The sequence below is a fragment of the Dendrobates tinctorius genome, unplaced genomic scaffold (genome assembly GCF_039654945.1).
Source record: "Dendrobates tinctorius isolate UK_male_01 unplaced genomic scaffold, ASM3965494v1 ptg000020l, whole genome shotgun sequence".
In the NCBI taxonomy this organism is placed as follows: domain Eukaryota; kingdom Metazoa; phylum Chordata; class Amphibia; order Anura; family Dendrobatidae; genus Dendrobates; species Dendrobates tinctorius.
The window spans coordinates 20,444,630-20,463,293 of NW_027361688.1; the positions used below are offsets into that span (position 1 = coordinate 20,444,630).

The 18,664-nt window shown below is 40.5% G+C and overlaps 1 protein-coding gene across 4 annotated transcripts in view; it reads left to right on the forward strand.

Moving 5' to 3' along the window:
• The window catches only part of ANKS1B (ankyrin repeat and sterile alpha motif domain containing 1B), a 113,563-nt gene that overhangs the window by 69,248 nt on the left and 25,651 nt on the right, over positions 1-18,664 (forward strand). Inside the window, exons 3-5 of one of the 4 annotated variants that reach the window (XM_073567845.1) lie at positions 876-1,007; positions 16,005-16,085; positions 17,072-17,143. In XM_073567845.1, the coding sequence (XP_073423946.1) occupies positions 876-1,007; positions 16,005-16,085; positions 17,072-17,143 (285 nt within the window). Of the gene's footprint in view, positions 1-857; positions 1,008-16,004; positions 16,086-17,071; positions 17,144-18,664 lie in introns of all 4 variants that reach the window. The other 3 variants (XM_073567844.1, XM_073567847.1, XM_073567846.1) reach the window with 3 other exon arrangements.

The window sequence follows — 18,664 nt, forward strand, 5'->3', positions numbered from 1 at the left end:
AATTATACTTTTCCCCTAACAGTTAACATTTCTCATATTAACTGCTTTTACCATAAAAAACCCTTTCCTGTATCGATAATATTTTTCCCAAGATTGACATTCCCCAAATTTACCTCTTTTACCTCAAATATCCCTTTTTTATATAGATAATAATCTTCCCCCTGTTCCCAATTTTGGGTAAAAAAAAGTGATTACATCTACTGCCTTCACCATAAATAACCCTTTACTGTTTTTATTATAATTTTCCCCTACAGGTGGACATTTCTCATATTTACTGCTTTCTTTTACCATAAAAACCCTTTCCTATATCGATAATAATATTCCCATGATTGACATTCCACAAATTTACTTCCTTTACCACGAATATACCGTACCTTTCTTATATTAATAATAATCTTCCCCTTGTTCCCAATTTTGACTCGGGGTGAAAAAAAGTAATTATCCTAACATTTACTACCTTAACCATAAAGAACCCTTTCCTATTCTATTTATAATTTTCCCCTAAGGGTTGGCATTTCTCATATTTACCTATATTGATAATAATCTTCCCATGATTGACATCAATGGATTTACTGCTTTTACTAAAAAGAATCCTTTCCTATATCAATGATAATCTTTCACATTTTTCAATAATATTCTGTCTTTTTGTTTTTATATAAAGCTTTACAATTTTTCATGTATTGCATGCAGCTTTCTGTACGTGTCTTCAACAGCTTGTTGGTCCTCAACTTGTCGTGGAGCTGTGGTCCGTGCGTGGACTCAAAATGTCTGGGTCCGCAGCTGTCCTCTGTCTGTGGTGTTCCGTGTAAAAATTGAATTATTGTATAATGGACTAAACTGAAACTTGTTACTTTTAGAGTAAATATGATTTTCAGACAGGAGATTGGGGAGATCAACCATCTATCAGCCTGCGAGCCCCCAATGAAGCCACGGGCTCTATACCCTTTCAGTACTGGCAGCATCATCCCGAAAAGCTCATCTTCCAAGCCTGTGATTACAAAGCATATGTAAGTATTGTCACATCTTCTGCTTTATTTCTCTCCTCCTTAGCAGGAACCTTAACACTAAATTAATGTTCTATCTACTTTTGTTTAATTCACAATGACCATAGTAAATTAATTTCGCAGCTCTACGTACACTAAGTAAGTTTTGACCTTCGAAGATTCTTTTCGGTTCATGCTTTATTCCTGGTGCATTTCCTATGGTGAGTTTTTTTCCCCCCCCGATCTGTCGCGATCATGAATGGAAATATATAGTTTTAGATTTTTAGGTAAAACCATCAAAATGTAAAGTTTTTCATTGGTTCTCTTATTCCAGTTTTACTTTTTGTTTTTGTTTTTTAGCCCAAAACCTTACAAGTACATCATTTTTTACATTCTTTCGAGTGTCTAACAACGATCTTACGCTGAACGCTTTTTAATTAATTCATTAACGTTTCATTTATTTAGTTAATATTTAGATTTAATCAATAAATGATGTTTATTTCTTTCTTTGTTGTAATTTTACTAGAAATAGGAAAGAATCCTTCCCGGAACCACTAATTCGTAAGTGGAATTGTGTGTAACTATAATATCCTTTGCAGTGAATCTGTCACCAGGGTTTTGCAATGTAATCTGAGAGCAGCATGATGTAGGGGCTGAGACCCTGATTCCTGCGACGTATCACTTGCTGGGATACATCCCCAGCAAGTCTCTGTTTTCTCTGCTGCAGATCCAGCAGTGCTCAGAGTGCTGAGCCCTGCTTAACCCCGTCCACACCACTGATTGGCTGTGTACACTATATATTGGCAGAAATCTGCTAATCAGTGCTGGGGGCTGGGTTGGACTAGGAAGCACAAGACCACTAGTCCTGTAGTGATAATCTCCTGTTGATAAAACACTGATTTTACTGAAACAGCAAGACACAGCCTAGTAAGTGATACATCGCTGGAATCAGGATCTCATCCCCTACATCATTAACGTAGCTAAAAACCTACTGACAGATTCACTTTAAAAGAGCAACATTAGGGTTTATCAGTAATTCCCAAACTGTAAGGAGGGTCTTACTGGTGGCCACTTAATTGTTTGTGAGGTGCAAATACTATTCTCTCAAATACCAACACGACTGACTCTTTTTGAGCTTACTTTATGTGCTATTGGTCCCACAATACTGGGTAGGGCTGACTCACCTTAAAGGGGTTTATCACTTTCACTCTTCCAGATGCAACTTGTGTTACACAAAACCAAAGAAACTTTGCTTTACTCACCCTCCCCCGGCCAAACTCAGAGTCTCTGCTCCAGGTGTGCGTTATTGTCTGCAGCCCTGACGGCACATGGACAGCGCTGCTTGTGTTGACGGCTTGTGCCGCTGAGAACCGCTGAGATCGGCACAAGCATGACGTCAATGCAGCACACTACCCAAGACGTTGAGAGCAGTGGCGGAGACTCAGCCCTGGACCCAAGGAGGGTGAATAAAGAAAGTTGTAGTTGTGTTTTTTTTTGGTTTTTTTTTTAACCAGACTACGGTCGTAGAACTGGAGGTTTTCCAAAATGGGAAAATCCCTTTAAGGGGGTCAACTGCGTATGGGGTGTTAATAAGAGAGACCAGCTGTGTATAAAGTATCATCGCAATGATCTGTGAGAATACACGCAATTTTTCTCTGTCCTGGAAAAAAAGAAAACTACCTTGTCAGTGTCACATATTGGTCGATGTCTGAACCTTTAAGGCTGTGTGCACACGCTGCGGATTCCGCTGCGTTTCCGCAGCGGTTTTGGCCGCTGCGGACCCGCAGCAGTTTTAGCTGCGGTGTACAGTACCATTCAAATGAATGGGAAAAAAAATGCTGTGCCGACGCTGCGGAAAAATCCGCGCGGATTTGCTGCGGTTTTGAATCCGCAGAAAGAATTGCATGTCAATTCTTTCTGCGGAAACCGCTGCGGGTTCCTATCTCCACCATTGTGGAGATAGTGAATCCGCAGGACCAAACCGCAGGCAAAACCGCAGATAATCCGCAGGTCTTTGGACCTGCGGATTATCTGCGGTTTTTGCAAAATCCGTGCGGATTAATCCGCAGCGGAATCCGCAGCGTGTGCACGTACCCTCAGAAGCCTTGCAAAAGAATTAGATACAGTAGCCCAGCCTGTCCTTACCCCAAAACCTGCATCGAGGACATCTCATTCTGCCACCTTGCTCGGTGCTAATGAGGGGCAAATAACCCGAAACAGCTGTCTATAGATGGGCACATGGATTGCCTAATTTCCCTGGTTAAAGTAGTCATGATCGTCAAAGGGTTGGACATTGACTTCCAAAATTTGGGGTCGTTTTCTTTCCTTCCGGGAGAGATCTAATTTGCAAAAATAAATTAACGGATTCCAAAAAAAATTGTATAAAATTGGTTTAAAGTGGTTTGGACTACAACCAATGAAGAGGTGCAGACACCATCAAGTCGCTGCTGGTGAGAACCCAGGAGAAAAATATTTAGAAGTCATGTTGCGGACCATTGGTGGTCTACAATTTAAGGTTACATATGTTTACTTCTGGTAGTTTTTGTGCTGAGAGTATCACAGTATCTTCTGGGATATTTTAGCGAGACTCTGTCTGCAGGTTTTTTTTTTTCAATTTAATCTGAGAGCAGCATCATATAGAGCAAGAGAGTCTGATTCCAACGATGTGTCACTTTCCAAGCAGTGTGTTGTAGTTTCCATACAATCAGTGTTTTATCACTGCTTGACTAGGTGTCACGCGCTCAGCAGTCCAGCTAATCTGTGTAACTCCGCCCCCCCACACTGATTGGCAGTTTGCTGGCAGTGTGCATAGAAAGCTGCCAATCAGTGGTGTGGGCAGTGTTATATTCTGACCACTGCTACATCTGCAGCAGGAAAAACAAGGATTCTATCCAAACTGCCCAGTAAGTGATACATTGCTGGAATCTGGGTCTCTGCCCCTACATCAAGCTGCTTTCACATTACATAGCAAAAAATTTCTCACAGATTCCTTTTAAGGCTGGATTCATACTTGTTGCTAATGGTGCATATTAGTATTGAATAGAGTGGACCAAGGTAGTATATCCACTAGTGAGCCTGTAAGTGGATACACCTTGCCTTTTTCAATATAAATGTTAGCTTTGGGTGCCGATTATTATTTTTGGTACCATATGGTGAGTATTGTGGGTGCCACTCAACGAGATGGTTGGGGTTGATCAAAGGTGGTCCTTAATTAAGTACCATGGTTAATATGCTGACGCGTTTTGTGGAACAGATTCTAAAATAAACAGGAAGGCAGATTTGTTCTTCTCTGACCTGGGGCTATTTTGAATTTACCAAATGACTGCAATGAAACAAAGAGTGAAAAATTTAAAGGGGTCTGAATACTTTCCGTACCCAGTGTAGATAGATAAATGATAGATAGATAGATAATAGATGGATAATAGATAGATAATAGATAGATAGATAATAGATAATAGATAGATGATAGATAGATAATAGATAGATGATAGATAATAGATAGATAGATAAATAGATAGATAGATAATTGATAGATATGAGATAGATAATGTTTTATAGCACTGATTTAAATGGAATCTGTTAGCCCCCCCCCCATGCCATCTATAAGGTCATATAGGTCATAAGTATGTGAATAAAATGATACCTTGATATCTGTGATCCAATGTCTTTTTCCAGAGAAATACGCGTTTTTCTCAATATGTAAATGAGCTGTTAAGATCTATGGTCCAGACACGGATCTTCCTCGAGAATCTGCCTCCAGAGATTATTTTAGATTAAAGTGGCCACTACCAGTATTAGACATGTAGATCAGGAGAGCAGACCGTCAGTCATTACATGTCTCACACTGGTAACGTTCCCTCTCATGTACAGTAAGCTCTGGAGGCAGATTCTTGATGAGAAGAATTTCCGGCCCATAGATCTTAACAGCTCATTTACAATAAGACATCGGATCGCAGACATCAAGGTGTCATTTTATTCAGCTTCCTGTGACCGACATGCCCACGTAGATGGCGTAAGATAATGAATCTCAAGATTCTCTGTAATACCAGAAACCAATCTCCTTTCTATTTTTTTTTTAAAGGCAGTGATCCGGTGTCCCATTCATATGTAAAACATGAGCGCTCATCAACTCAGACTCGCATTGGGTAAATCTAGGACACTTGAGAAGATTTTTAAGAACCTTTGATTTAGTGAAGGCAAACGTCAAGTGTTCCCTGAGACGCGTCCGTTTGCCTTCTATAGTCTCAGTGTAGCTCTGTCTATTGCTGGCTGTAGTATGAGTTAACTGAGAATCTGTGAGTGAGCTCACCATGATGGTCTGATTAGGAGTTTGAAGCTTTTTTCTGTCTTTTTCTGAGCTTTTCTCAGCTGATTTGTGACCACTGACCATAGACCACATTGAAGTTGAACGTGCAGAGAAACAAGGAGCTTGTAAAAGCAAAACTGTGCAAAAATTTTAATGAAACCCAATTGCATGAAATGATTTTATGCTTTAAATACGTACATTTAAGTAAAAAATAAAAAAAGTCCCCTTTACGTAATCCCAAGTTAAAGGGATTCACTCATCAGTAACATGCTGCAGGTGTAATAAAGGCTGTAGATTTAATTGTGGGGTCCAGATCACAGCATTGTATGAAAGAGCTAATATTAGTTGGGTTGGCTGTGTCATTGTAGCGCCTGGTTGGTGGTTTGGTCAAGGCTTAATGCGACCATATTGGGTTTAGAACATAAAGGAAGAGGTTCTATTGCTGGCTGAAGAATGAGTCATCTGACGATCTGTCAGTGAGCTCATTGTAATGGGCTAATAGGGAGTTTGTGACTTTATTCTTAGCTCCTATCGGCTGATTTATGTGCCCTTGTACAGCCCGGGTAGTGGTTTGGTCAAGGCATTATGGTGGCCATATTGGGCTTAGAACATAAAGGAAAAGGTTCTATTGCTGGCTAAAGAATGAGTTATCTGACAATCTGTCAGTGAGCTCACTTTAATGGGCTGATAGGGAGTTTGTGACTTTTTTCTGAGCTCCTATCAGCTGATTTATGCGTCATTGTAGAGAACTGGAAGTGGTTTAGTGGCCATATTGGTTTTAGAACATAAAAGAAAAGGTTCTATTACTGGCTAAAGAATGAGTCATCTGAGAATCTGTCAGTGAGCTCATTATGATGGTCTAATGGGGAGTTTGTGGCTTTTATCTCCTTTATTTCTGAGCTCCTCTCTGCTGATTTATGTGTGTCCTTGTAGCGCCTGGTTAGTGATTTGGTGGCCATATTGGTTTCAGAACATAAAGGAAAATAACTTGGTATTATTAAACTCTTAAAGTGGTTAGGGTTTTCTTAAAGGGATTGTTTATTTTTTAACAAATGTGTTGGGGGACGTGATTTAGTGTCACTTACTAATATATAAGTATTACATGTTCTCATCCTCCTCCTTCCTCACAGACGGCTGCTGAAGGAGGAGCATGTGACCATGTGATCTGTCCTCTCCAATCGAAATACTGCACAGGTGAAAGCTGTTGTTCCATTGGAGGAGGCTGATGCACAGGTCCGGTCACATGTTCCTCTGTGCGCAGCCATATTGGGAATGGTCTTAGAGGGAAGGCTGCGCCAAGAAGTTCAGGAGGAGAATCTGTAATACTTATATATTAGAGAGTGCCAAGAAATCATGTCCTCAACACATTTATAAAATAAAAATGGCCAAGTGGAGAATCCCTTTAAGGGCCTGATTTTCGCTTTTTTTGCTATGCAGGTTACTCCGCAGAGATATTTTTCACCCTCTTGGACACGCAGAGTAAAGATGACGTGTGCGACTTTAAAAATAGATTGCCAAAAATACCAGGTATTTCTAATCTCCCCGCAAGCAGCGCGGATATAGTCTCCAGGCAGTTCTGCCGTCCTGAATATAACAAGCATTTCTGCAGACAAACATTTTGCTTCGTTTTGGAATTTTAGATTTTTTTTTTAATTAAATTAAATGAGCGATGAGATTTTGAGGGGTTAATACTTTAACAAAAAGGAAATAATAATCATCACCAAATGCTTATTTGCCTCTGGATGTAAATGAATGTTTCCATTCACTGACAGCAAGCAGATATATTAAAAGGGGAAGAAATCTAAAGGTAAAAAATATTAAATTTTTTTTGCACCTTTTGGCTTTATCAGGCTCTATTGTTTCCCTGCATATTGCTGGCTGCAGAATGAGTTAACTGAGCGCCCACCAGTGAGCTGATTCAGATGGAGTTTGTAACTCCTTTATTTCTCTTTTTTTCTGAGCTTCTCTGTGCTTGTTTATGATCATAGGCTACATCAACGGTAGTAGTCTTCAAACAGACGCTGGACAGACATGTGTCTGAGATGATTTCTTGAATCCTGCATTGAGCAGGGGGTTGGACATGACGACCCTGGAGGTCCCTTCCAACTCTAACATTCTATGAACTAGATAGACATTGATGTAGTCATAAATAAGCTGAAAGGCACTCTGAAAATGACAGGTGAATGAGTTACAAATTTCCTATCAGAAAAAGTTCACTGACAGTTTCTCAGTTAACTCATTCTGCAGCCAACAATTTAATTGGTTGTTTGTAACTCCTTTTTCTGTCTTTTTCTGAGCTCCTCTGTGCTGATTTATGATGATAGCCTATGTAAATGTTGAGCTAAACCTTGATGTGGTCATAAGTCAGCTGTGATGAGCTCAGAAAATGATAAGTGAATGAGTTACAAACTTCCTATCAGAAAGAGTTCACTGACAGTTTCTCAGTTAACTCATTCTGCTGCAAGGAATTCAATAGGAAGTTTGCCTGTTCTGAGCTTCTCTGTGCTGATTTATGACCATAAACCACATTAAAGTTGAGATAAATTTTTTAAATGGTCATAAATCAGCTGAGAGGAGCTCAGAAAAAGACAGATAGATGTTTTACAAACTTCCAATTCCTGGCTGCAGAACTGAGAATCTGCCAGTGAACTCCTTCTGATAGGGAGCTTGTAACTCATTTATCTGTCATTATTTAGTGCCTCTCAGCTGATTTCTGACCACATCAAGATTTAGCTCAACTTTGATGTGGTCTATGGTTATAAATCAGCACAGAGAAGCTATGAAGAAGACAGATAAAGGACTAGCGAACTCCCTATCAGAGCCAGCTCACTGATGGATTCTCAGTCAACTCATTCTGCAACCAGGAATTCATTTGGAATGTTGTAACCCATTTATCTGTCTTTTCTGAGCTCCTCTGTGGTGATTTATGACCATAGACAAGATCAAGTTTGAGATAAATTTTGATTTTGCTTTAAATCCGAGAGAAAGCGTTCACTGACAGATTCTCAGTTAACTCATTCCACAGGCTGCATTTCAATTGGAAATTCGTAAATCCTTTTTCTGAGCGCCTCTGTGTTGATTTATGACCACAGACCACATCAAAGTTGATGTAGTCATAAATCAGCGGATAGGACTTCAGAGTAAGATAGATCGATGGCTGCAGAATGAGTTAACTGAGCACCTCTCAGCTGATTTCTGATCACATCAAAGTTTAGCTCAACTTTCATGTGGTCTATGGTCTAAGGAATTGACTTCTGACTACAATCCCCAGTATTTCTCAGGTTTTCTGGGGCATGATGGAACTTGTGGTCCTACAGCAGAGGAAAGAGACTGTTCTCGTGTCTCTTAGACTGTCTGAAAATCTACTACAAACCCCAATATTGTCTGCACCGGTGAAGATCCTCAGTCGGCACAGTGTTCACACGCCGTCTTGTGCTTCCATAAAGCCCTGACCTAATTATCTCACAGATCGCCCTGTTCCGCAGCTGCACATGCATTTCCGGAAAATAAATCGGCTTTCAGAGCCAATGAATGGCGCTCATTTTTTAATGTCTCTGAGGCACTTTCTCAAGAAAGAGACGGACGATGTGACCATCCATTTGGATAATTAGGGGATTGTAACATGCGGAAATTGAGAGTCCTGGTCCCTTCTTCGCTTTCATGTTTCCGTCTGACCCTGCCGGCTGCGGTGATGCCGCTCTATTCAGTTTTGGTTTCCTGTCATTTAATGGTTATGAATGGATCAGACTCTGGATACATTTACAGAACGGTTTAGCTTAAGTAACCCCTTCATTTCCACTGCAATTTTACATTACTTGTAACTCGTCTCCATTCACTCCCAAAGCTACTTTCAATTTTCTCATGATTGTCCCTTTAAAGGGGGATAGGGGATAACTTCTTGATTGCTGAGGGTCTAACTACTGCGACCCCCACCGATCCAGAGGCCAGTGTGAATGAGGGTCTAACTGCTGGGACTCCCACCGATCCAGAGGCCAGTGTGAATGAGGGTCTAACTGTTGGGAACCCCACTGATCCAGAGGCCAGTGTGAATGAGGATCTAACTACCAGGACACCCACTGATCCAGAGGCCAGTGTGAATGAGGATCTAACTACCAGGACCCCCACTGATCCAGAGGCCAGTGTGAATGAGGGTCTAACTGTTGGGAACCCCACTGATCCAGAGGCCAGTGTGAATGAGGATCTAACTACCAGGACCCCCACTGATCCAGAGGCCAGTGTGAATGAGGATCTAACTACCAGGACCCCCACTGATCCAGAGGCCAGTGTGAATGAGGGTCTAACTACCAGGACCCCCACTGATCCAGAGGCCAGTGTGAATGAGGGTCTAACTGTTGGGAATCCCACTGATCCAGAGGCCAGTGTGAATGAGGGTCGAACTGTTGGGAACCCCACTGATCCAGAGGCCAGTGTGAATGAGGGTCTAACTGTTGGGAACCCCACTGATCCAGAGGCCAGTGTGAATGAGGGTCTAACTACCAGGACCCCCACTGATCCAGAGGCCAGTGTGAATGAGGGACTAACTACCAGGACCCCCACTGATCCAGAGGCCAGTGTGAATGAGGGACTAACTGTTGGGAACCCCACTGATCCAAAGGCCAGTGTGAATGAGGATCTAACTACCAGGACCCCCACTGATCCAGAGGCCAGTGTGAATGAAGGTCTAACTGTTGGGAACCCCACTGATCCAGAGGCCAGTGTGAATGAGGGTCTAACTGTTGGGAACCCCACTGATCCAGAGGCCAGTGTGAATGAGGGTCTAACTGTTGGGAACCCCACTGATCCAGAGGCCAGTGTGAATGAGGGTCTATCGGCTGGGCCCCCCACTGATCCAGAGGCCAGTGTGAATGAGGGTCTAACTGTTGGGACCCCCACTGATCCAGAGGCCAGTGTGAATGAGGATCTAACTACCAGGACCCCCACTGATCCAGAGGCCAGTGTAAATGAGGGTCTAACTGCTGCGACTCCCACTGATTCAGAGGCCAGTGTGAATGAGGGTCTAATTGCTTGGACCCCCACTTATCCAGAGGCCAGTGTGAATGAGGGTCTAATTGCTGGGACCCCCACTGATCCAGAGGCCATTGTGAATGAGGGTCTAACTGCCGTACCCCCCAGTGATGAGTGGGGCAAAATGGGGTGATTTGAACTTTTATATGTTTTTTAATTTTTTTTTTTATATTTTTTAAAACATTTTTTTTTACTTGCTTCAATAGACTCCTTTGGAGACTTGAAGCTGTGATCTTCTGATTGCTTGTGCTACACATAGCAAAGCTGGATCCCTGCTATGTGTAGGAAAAAATCATCATCTGCTATGAACACTGGCCAAGGAATGGCGCTCAAGGTAGATCTCCAATGACAAGCATGGGAGTCTTCTGGAGAGCCCTGGTTGTCATGCCTTCTCATTGGCGCCCCACAATCATGTGACAGGGGTGATGATGAGCGTGGTTTTTGACATGTTTCTGGCACGCTCATGTTAAATGCCGCTGTCAGAGATTGTCAGCGGCATCTAGCATGTTAAAGGGAACCTGTCACCAGGTTTGGCCGATATGAGATTATGAGATAAGACCACCACCTTTCAGGCTTGATATACAGCATTCTATAATGTTGTATATAAGCCCTCAACTCGACCTGCAAGACAAGAAAACCCTGTTACTGGTTCCCTTTAACAGCCTCGGTTGGATCGTGATTCCACCCGTGGCTGTTAGGGGCACCTGACAGTTGAACAGATCAGCTGTCATGTGCCTGAAAATATGCGAGCTCAGCGCCGGAGCCTGCATCAAAGTGAGGGAGGCGACCTATGACATACCTAAATGTCATAGGTCGTAAAGGGTTTAAAATATCAAAAAGGGAAAGACTAAAAATAAACACACTAGGCCTACCCTGTTCGAGCACTAAGGCTCTTTCCCAGGGAAGTATGATAAAGGGAATAGTGCTATGATTACGAGCCTTAGTGCTTGAAACGGGTAGGACTACTGTGTTTTTTGTCCCTTTTGATATTTTAATAGTTACTAATAAATCATGTTTTGATAGTTCTTTACACTGCGGTTGCCGAACGAGCGAATGTATCCATTATGAATGAAATTCACTACAAATTTTGGCAAAAAAAATTGATTGTGGTAAAGCAAAATGGCTTCCAGCCATTTAAAGTTAAAAAGTGTACCTCAACTGACTTCTTACGCTGTCTCCGACGCTGTCGCAGCGCCTCGTTCCTTCACATGGGAACAATGATTGGCCTTGCAGGCCATGCACAGCATTGAGGTTGGTGAGTTGTGTTGCCCCCCACATGAGGGTAATCGCTGACCTCATTACTGGAAGAAGCAAAGAACCTCTTGAAGGGTAGGGGAACTGCAAAGGTGGCGTAGGTGGCTTAATGAGTCTGGTTACCCCATTTCTTACTGGTACCAAACTGGTGATGAGAGCACGCATTGGCGTTCCTCCATGGGTAGAATGTACCTAAAGTACTGAGTAGGATTATGCTTAGGTACAAATTTTATGGGATGAAAATTATCTCCTGGTGGGTCAGAGGTCTGCTAAAGGAGGTTGGAGTCTTACATCAGTGGAACTAAAAATTCGACTCTTCCACTTACAAATAAGTGCTCTTCTGGAGGGAAAGGAAATGAGTGTGCCACCTTATGGTTTAAGCCAAGCCAAACACCCATCCACAGACAGCTGTTTCGGAGTACTTGCCCCTCATCAGTGGAGAGCAGATTGAGATGCCCTTGACCCAGCTTTGAAGGGGAATACTAGTTCTTCTTATGGAATCCATGTGAGTATAGAGTCTCATTAGTAATGTTCCATGGGAAGAACATGTAAAGTACCTCTCTACTAGAAAAATAGAAACTTTATTCTTAATGTCTCAGGTCTGTACTTCTGGGTTGTGGGATCCTGGAATGCAGAGTAGAATCCCACAACTTTTCTCCTCCCTCCTCTCTGTGAAATATGGAGATCTCACTCTTTGCACTAACTATAGCCCTTGCTATCTCACTAGTACCATGTAGTAGCGGTAGTTACCCTGTAAGTCAATATCTGATGTTTTTATGAGTCTAGGAATATTAGGTAGACCAGACATCGATTTACAGACAACTGTTTCAGGTCTACATGCCCCTCAGCAGTACACAGCAGGGTTTCACTGGTTGATTGAGAAGCCCTTAAAGATTTTTTGGGAGGGTGCAGCCAACTGATGTTTCTGGCACATAAGAAGAAACCAGTATCATACATGGTAGGTTGGGGCCCTGTTAGCGATTTTGCCTTGTGTGAGGGTAGGGAGAACGTTCAGCTTTGATTATGATGCCACCTTTGCTTCTTTGGGCCATAAATGTGATAAGTAATAATAATTGTGTTACGATAATGTGGTAGACTATTTCTACAAGTACGAGATCAAGGACCTCGAGAAGACGCCTAAATGATAACACTGGGATTAAAGGTCTATCTGATGACCCCTGTCACGAATCAAAACAGCAAATGTTTAACATGATGATTTTATTCCTTATCATAAAGGCGGCTAATTATAGGGAACTGACGAATGAAAGTCGACATACAGAAAACGAGAGGCGGTTTGGGGAGAGGTGATCGACCTGGTATATGAATTATGTGTATCTATGTCTATGTACGCTGAATAATGCATATGTATTATATCATGGCTGTTCACAAGAATTGGTATGAATGAAGACGCTCGGAAATGGCCCAATTTATTCTACAAGATGGATAGGAGATCAATTGTTGTCTACAGACAGAAAAGGCGGCCATTTTGAATCAATACTGATTAGCCATAAAATACTTAGGATGTATTATTATTGTTATGATTACTAGTTTATTAGTCCGGTTTACAACTTGGTTGAACCCAGCATTTGGGTGAACGTTTTTTTTAAATATTGTTAAGGCCTCATTTATCAAGAGGAACCAATCTGAGCTCTTTTTTCATTTGTTAAACTGTTCTGTAAAAATAAAAGCTGTACTGTCATTGGTTAGAGGTTCTTTAATGTTAGTCAGTTTTGATAAAGGAGGCGTAAAGAGAGAAAGTGTTGTCACCACCTTTGACATTTTTAATGCATCCAATAAGTATACCATGCATTTTTTGGATACCATCTCTAGAGAACGTCTCTTTGCATCTCCTTCCTACCTCATGAGGTGGTGGTCCACCATCACATCTAGGCAGGGTATGAATGGAGAGGTGAGGTGGTCTTCCATGTTTGCAGCTCTATTCATTGACTGTATGGAAATAGTTGAAGACTTTTGTCTGTGGTTGTTTCCATGACCTTTTTTAGAAATTGATTTTTGACTCGCATGTATAGAAAGATTCCTTTGAATGGTCAAAATTTTGGCTTCATAATTCTAGTAGGAAAAGCAGAAGTTCATCTCAAACTTCTAAAAAAAAAGGTCTTGGAGTTGAGAACAAATATTTGTGCTGCCATGATTCAGCATCTAGTCCAATCCTCTGAAGCAACCGGACTTTGCAGTCTTTACATCTGCGTCTCGAGACAATATTTTGGCCGCCTCTGGCATTTACTAGGCACTGCAATGTCATAACGTCATGTGACACCTAGGTACTAGACCTCAAGCAATATCATGACATGCCTTGTGCTATGTCGTCATGATGTTGAAGGGCCTAATAAACGCCAGAGGTGGCCAGGCTGAGAATGTCGGACATGGAAGTAAAGACTACCCGGGTTGGGCAGCCATGGAAGGTCAGACAGGACACTGGAACAGAGAAGAGTGAATCTTTTTGCTCAACTTTAATTTGTATTTCTTGAAGAATCACAATTATTAAAAAAGAACTGGTGGGATTGCTCAAAGGTCCTCTTTATCTTTATATCTACGTAGGATTTTGGAGCTCTGTATGAGACAATCAAAGCTCCGATACATATGTTAACTAATTAACCAACTCTGAATTTTTGACTTTTCGAAAGAAAAAAATTGAGCTCAAGCATGGTTTATTTGATACACCCATGTTAGCGTTAAGCTTTCTAAAATACACCTATCGTTATGTATCAATGATGTTTAATTTTTCTCTTTTGTCCAAAAATATTACATAGTAAATACGATTTCAGGCACTTTATCTTTAGACTTCTCCTGCCCAGGACTCTGGTTACCCAACCTCACTTTCCTCTTCCGTTTGTGATCCTTCAATTCCTTTGCTTCCACAGATTCCTTGTTCCCAACCCCTGTTATGCATAATACCTCCTTCAGATCTTCACCCTGAGGGGTCATTCTCATTGGGTTCATTCTGGGAAGGCACAAGCAGTGTCAGTTAGATTTGGTATCAATCGATTTGTAGGACCCACTCCATCAGCCATATCGGTAGCCTCTGATCGCGGGATGGAAGCCCTAAGAACCACCTACTACCTCTTCTTTTGATTAGCGCAAAGTCCAATGTGTCATCACAAGGACCGGCTAATCAAAAGAAGAGCCTCGGATATCGGGAATAAGGAGGAGGTTCTAAGGGTTCTTGTCTAGTGGTCACAAATTACTGACTTTGCCAATGGACCTGGTCCCACGATGGATTTGCAGCAACTCTAGTGCCAATGCATCCCTGCTTGAACTGAGAACCTTTGCATTATTTACACTCTTGGAATGGAGCACAAGCTAATGGGTATTCATCAACACAGCATGGGCTTTTATGAATACTGATGTTCAATGCTGTAACCCATAGAAGTTATCAATTTGAGCTGAGTTTCAGCCATAATTCCATTGACTGCTATGGGTTACATCTCATTTATCCTTCACCAGCCTTCATAAAATCTCCCAAATGGGCTACATCATGATGATTGACGACCACATTTCTTTAAGTCATTGCAGTAATTTTACTAGTCTGTGATCCGGGAAGGTTCACAATGAGAAAACACAATGAGAGAACGCAATAAACCACAAACTATTTAAATTCTGTAATTTTATTTTTCTTATATTGATTAATATTCCAGTACTTTGCATGATTTTTTTTTTTGCATCTTATTTCTATGCAAGCTTTATCTGGCAATGATAATAAAAGGAATGTGGTTTCAACGTGAAAACCATTTTACCCACGTCACATTTATATTATGCACTGAAGATCACCATTTTCACCTAGACATACAAAAAAAAAACGTGGGTTTAAAAACAGCGTGAATATTTTTCGAAAAAAAAAAAATACGGGGGGAAGTTCTTGCTTTAACACCTTTCACTGCTTAGATTCTCTGCTGTGAAGGGTAAACCTAACCACCAACTTATTTCTCTGGAAGAGTCAAATCTGTTGAAATTGGGTGTTCAGTCCAAATCAAAAATACATGTCAATTCCAACAGTATTGGTATAAAAATTATACTAAAAAGTAAAATACATATCCAGAGAAATAAAAAAAACTCCTTTGTTTAAAAATGGTATTCTTTAAAGCACTGCCCCTCTATAAGTTTCATTGTTAAAGATAATGCACATAGAACAAAAAAATTAATTACGATTAAAATTAAAAAAAAAAAACCAACTGAATGGCGGCCATTCTATAATTTTTAATTTGTCAGCCTGTGTAATGGTCATGTCACACAGCATGGAACAGTAACTGTACACCATTGGAAATGCATGTTAATCATGGACAGGGGCAAGATGCTTTAAGGCCTATTCTCTAGGGTAATTGTTATTTTTCTACACAAATTTTGTTTGATCCATCAAAAAAAGGATTCCTTTGTTTGTCTAGTTTCAGAAAATGTCTAGTATGTTTTTCTTTGTTTAGAGCATGCCATTTGGGGGAAAGTATGGACCCATATTAAAACCCGTTGCTCACCCCCAGTGTTCCTGGTCTGAGATGATAAAGGTATATAGTGCACTTATATTTACTTCACTTTGTTACGTGTTAGGTAAAACGGAAAAAAAAAAATCAGAAGATGTCTTATTAAGATTGACCCCAGGTACAGCAGTTTTGTCAAAGCTGATGGGCATCATTTTATGTTATCCGTTATCATTTGAACATAATTTCCTCCTTAAAAAATTACATTGATCAAAAAAAGGGATAAATGCGGACCCCATCGCTGTACCATATAATTTTACAATTAGCAATTTAATTATTTTCATATTATATGTGACACAAATGGGGTTGAAATATAGGAAATGGATTGTGGCAATGAATGATACAGTAACACAAACTGTATCTACCTTATATAAATGGAAACATTTTTGCCATAATCACTAGTGTTAGCTGATAACATAATTTTAGTGACTGGTCTTTCCTCTTCACTTATGACATACTGGTATGTCAGTTCTGTAGACTGCACAATTGGGGAGATTTATAAAAACTAGTGCAGAAGAAAAATGGACCGTTTTCCATAGTAACCAATCAGGTCGCCGATATAATTAGCTGTAAAAAAAAAATTAAAAATAACATCTGCAATCTGATTGGTCATCATGGATGGCAGCACTGTTTTAAACTGTACTAGTTTTGATTTTTTGTCGTTTTTATTTGATAAATCTCCCCCCCCCCATATATCTTTCCCCCTGCAAAATAATTTCAATGGAGCAAGGAAACTAATATTGAAATTCAATTTGGTTTGCGCTGTAGTTGACTTGCTGTCTGGCAGGGATGATCGATATTTTGTAATTACAGCGTGATGTGAGATGTTGTATTTAAACATTTTTTTTTAAGTCTTGTTAATCAGTGGATTTTCTCCAGTGGTTGCGTCATTCCATTCACCATATTTATTTCGAAATATATTGAAGTGCTTCGCACTCTGTCTTACACGGACAACTCCATTATATGTTGTTTTGCGCGTTTTCATCATCCATCTAAATTTGTTTCCTTTTTAGTATTTAGGATCAATGCTGATAAAGGAATTGAGAGGAACAGAGTCAACACAAGATGCCTGCTCAAAAATGAGGGTAGGTATCAATTTGGAGTCCACTAGACTTTCTGAACTTTTTTATTCCATTTATTTATGAGAGGTGAAGTCATAAAAAACAGCAATTAGGCCATTTAAAGTTTTGTTGTTAGTTTCGGTGTTGACCTTCAGGAATAACTATTGTAATATTTTATTACTTTGAACAATTACACACTTAATGATTCCAAAGGTGTTCATTTATTTACATTTTACTGTTTATTTTTTTGGGGAAAGTGTTGCTGTGTTTTTGAACATATATATGTATATTGTGAAGATTTCAGCTCTGTGGTAACTGCATGGATGCACACAGGCGCAGGGTTTTTATGTCAAAACAGAATGAAGTTTATTGTCTTTCATAAACTTTATAGCTCCAAAATGAAATCAGCCTCTCTTCAGCACAAATGAATAACATAACAGTCCTCTCTCTGGGTAAGGGAAAGTCAATGAAATGGTCTCATCAACTTGGTATTACAAGAACCTCTCAGGCTGCAGTAGAGACTATTCACCATCTCTGTGTTTCCCCAGCCTCAGCATACTACTCCCACCTGAGCTAGACCAAGTGCATTTTATTAAGCCATTAAGACCTGTACTGAAGTATGAGAGCGACCTTTCCCACCCAAGTTCATTTGGTCATTCCTAAATCCTGGACCCAAAATCCTGTCAAAATAAAACTATCTTAGTAACACATACCTGCCATCCAGGACCTTACCTCCTCTTTTCTTACAATATATATGTATATATTTTACTTTCTTTATTTGTTCTCCATGGGTGATTTAGCCTCTGATAGCTTCATCGCTTATACAATACACAGCAGTACTTTAATATCATGTTCTATTGTAAAATGTATATATAAATTGGAGTATACACATGATACACACAGAATCTTTTAGTAGAACCATGGCTGCCATAACAATACAATCCACAGCCCATGAATATATCTCTTTTCCCAACAGCTTATATACTGCTGTCACGATTGACAGAGGCAGCTAACTGGTTCAACGGCTGCGATAGGAGCTGGCTCTGATCGCATAGGTTACACTCGAGTGCTCACCTCTGCCGTAAATGTATGGTGGATGCTTCTAAGGGGTCAAAACATTACATTCCCAATTTTTGGTTCAATTTTTTTTTCTAATCCTGGACAATCCATTTAATACAGTTGTCCTATTTTACACAACACTTCTCAAGCTTATGCAAGAAGATATGCATCTGATGCATAAAAGATGAGATCAGCCGAAAAACAAGTACGGTATTTGGCGGCAGATAACTGACCTGTTTATATAGGTCAATGATCGTGAACGAGTATTTGATGATTATCGGCATTGGTAAAACATCCAACCAGATAGGGATAGCTTTAGGCCGAGTATAAACCGCATTGTCCGGACTGACCGCATGTCTCCAGACCCAAACTCAACAGGCTCATAGGTAAGTATGAAGCTTTTGAGTCTGGATTGGGAGACCGGCAGCTACTCAGGACATTGTTGTCTCTACTAGTACTTTTTTTTCACGGATGCCTAATTTTGGC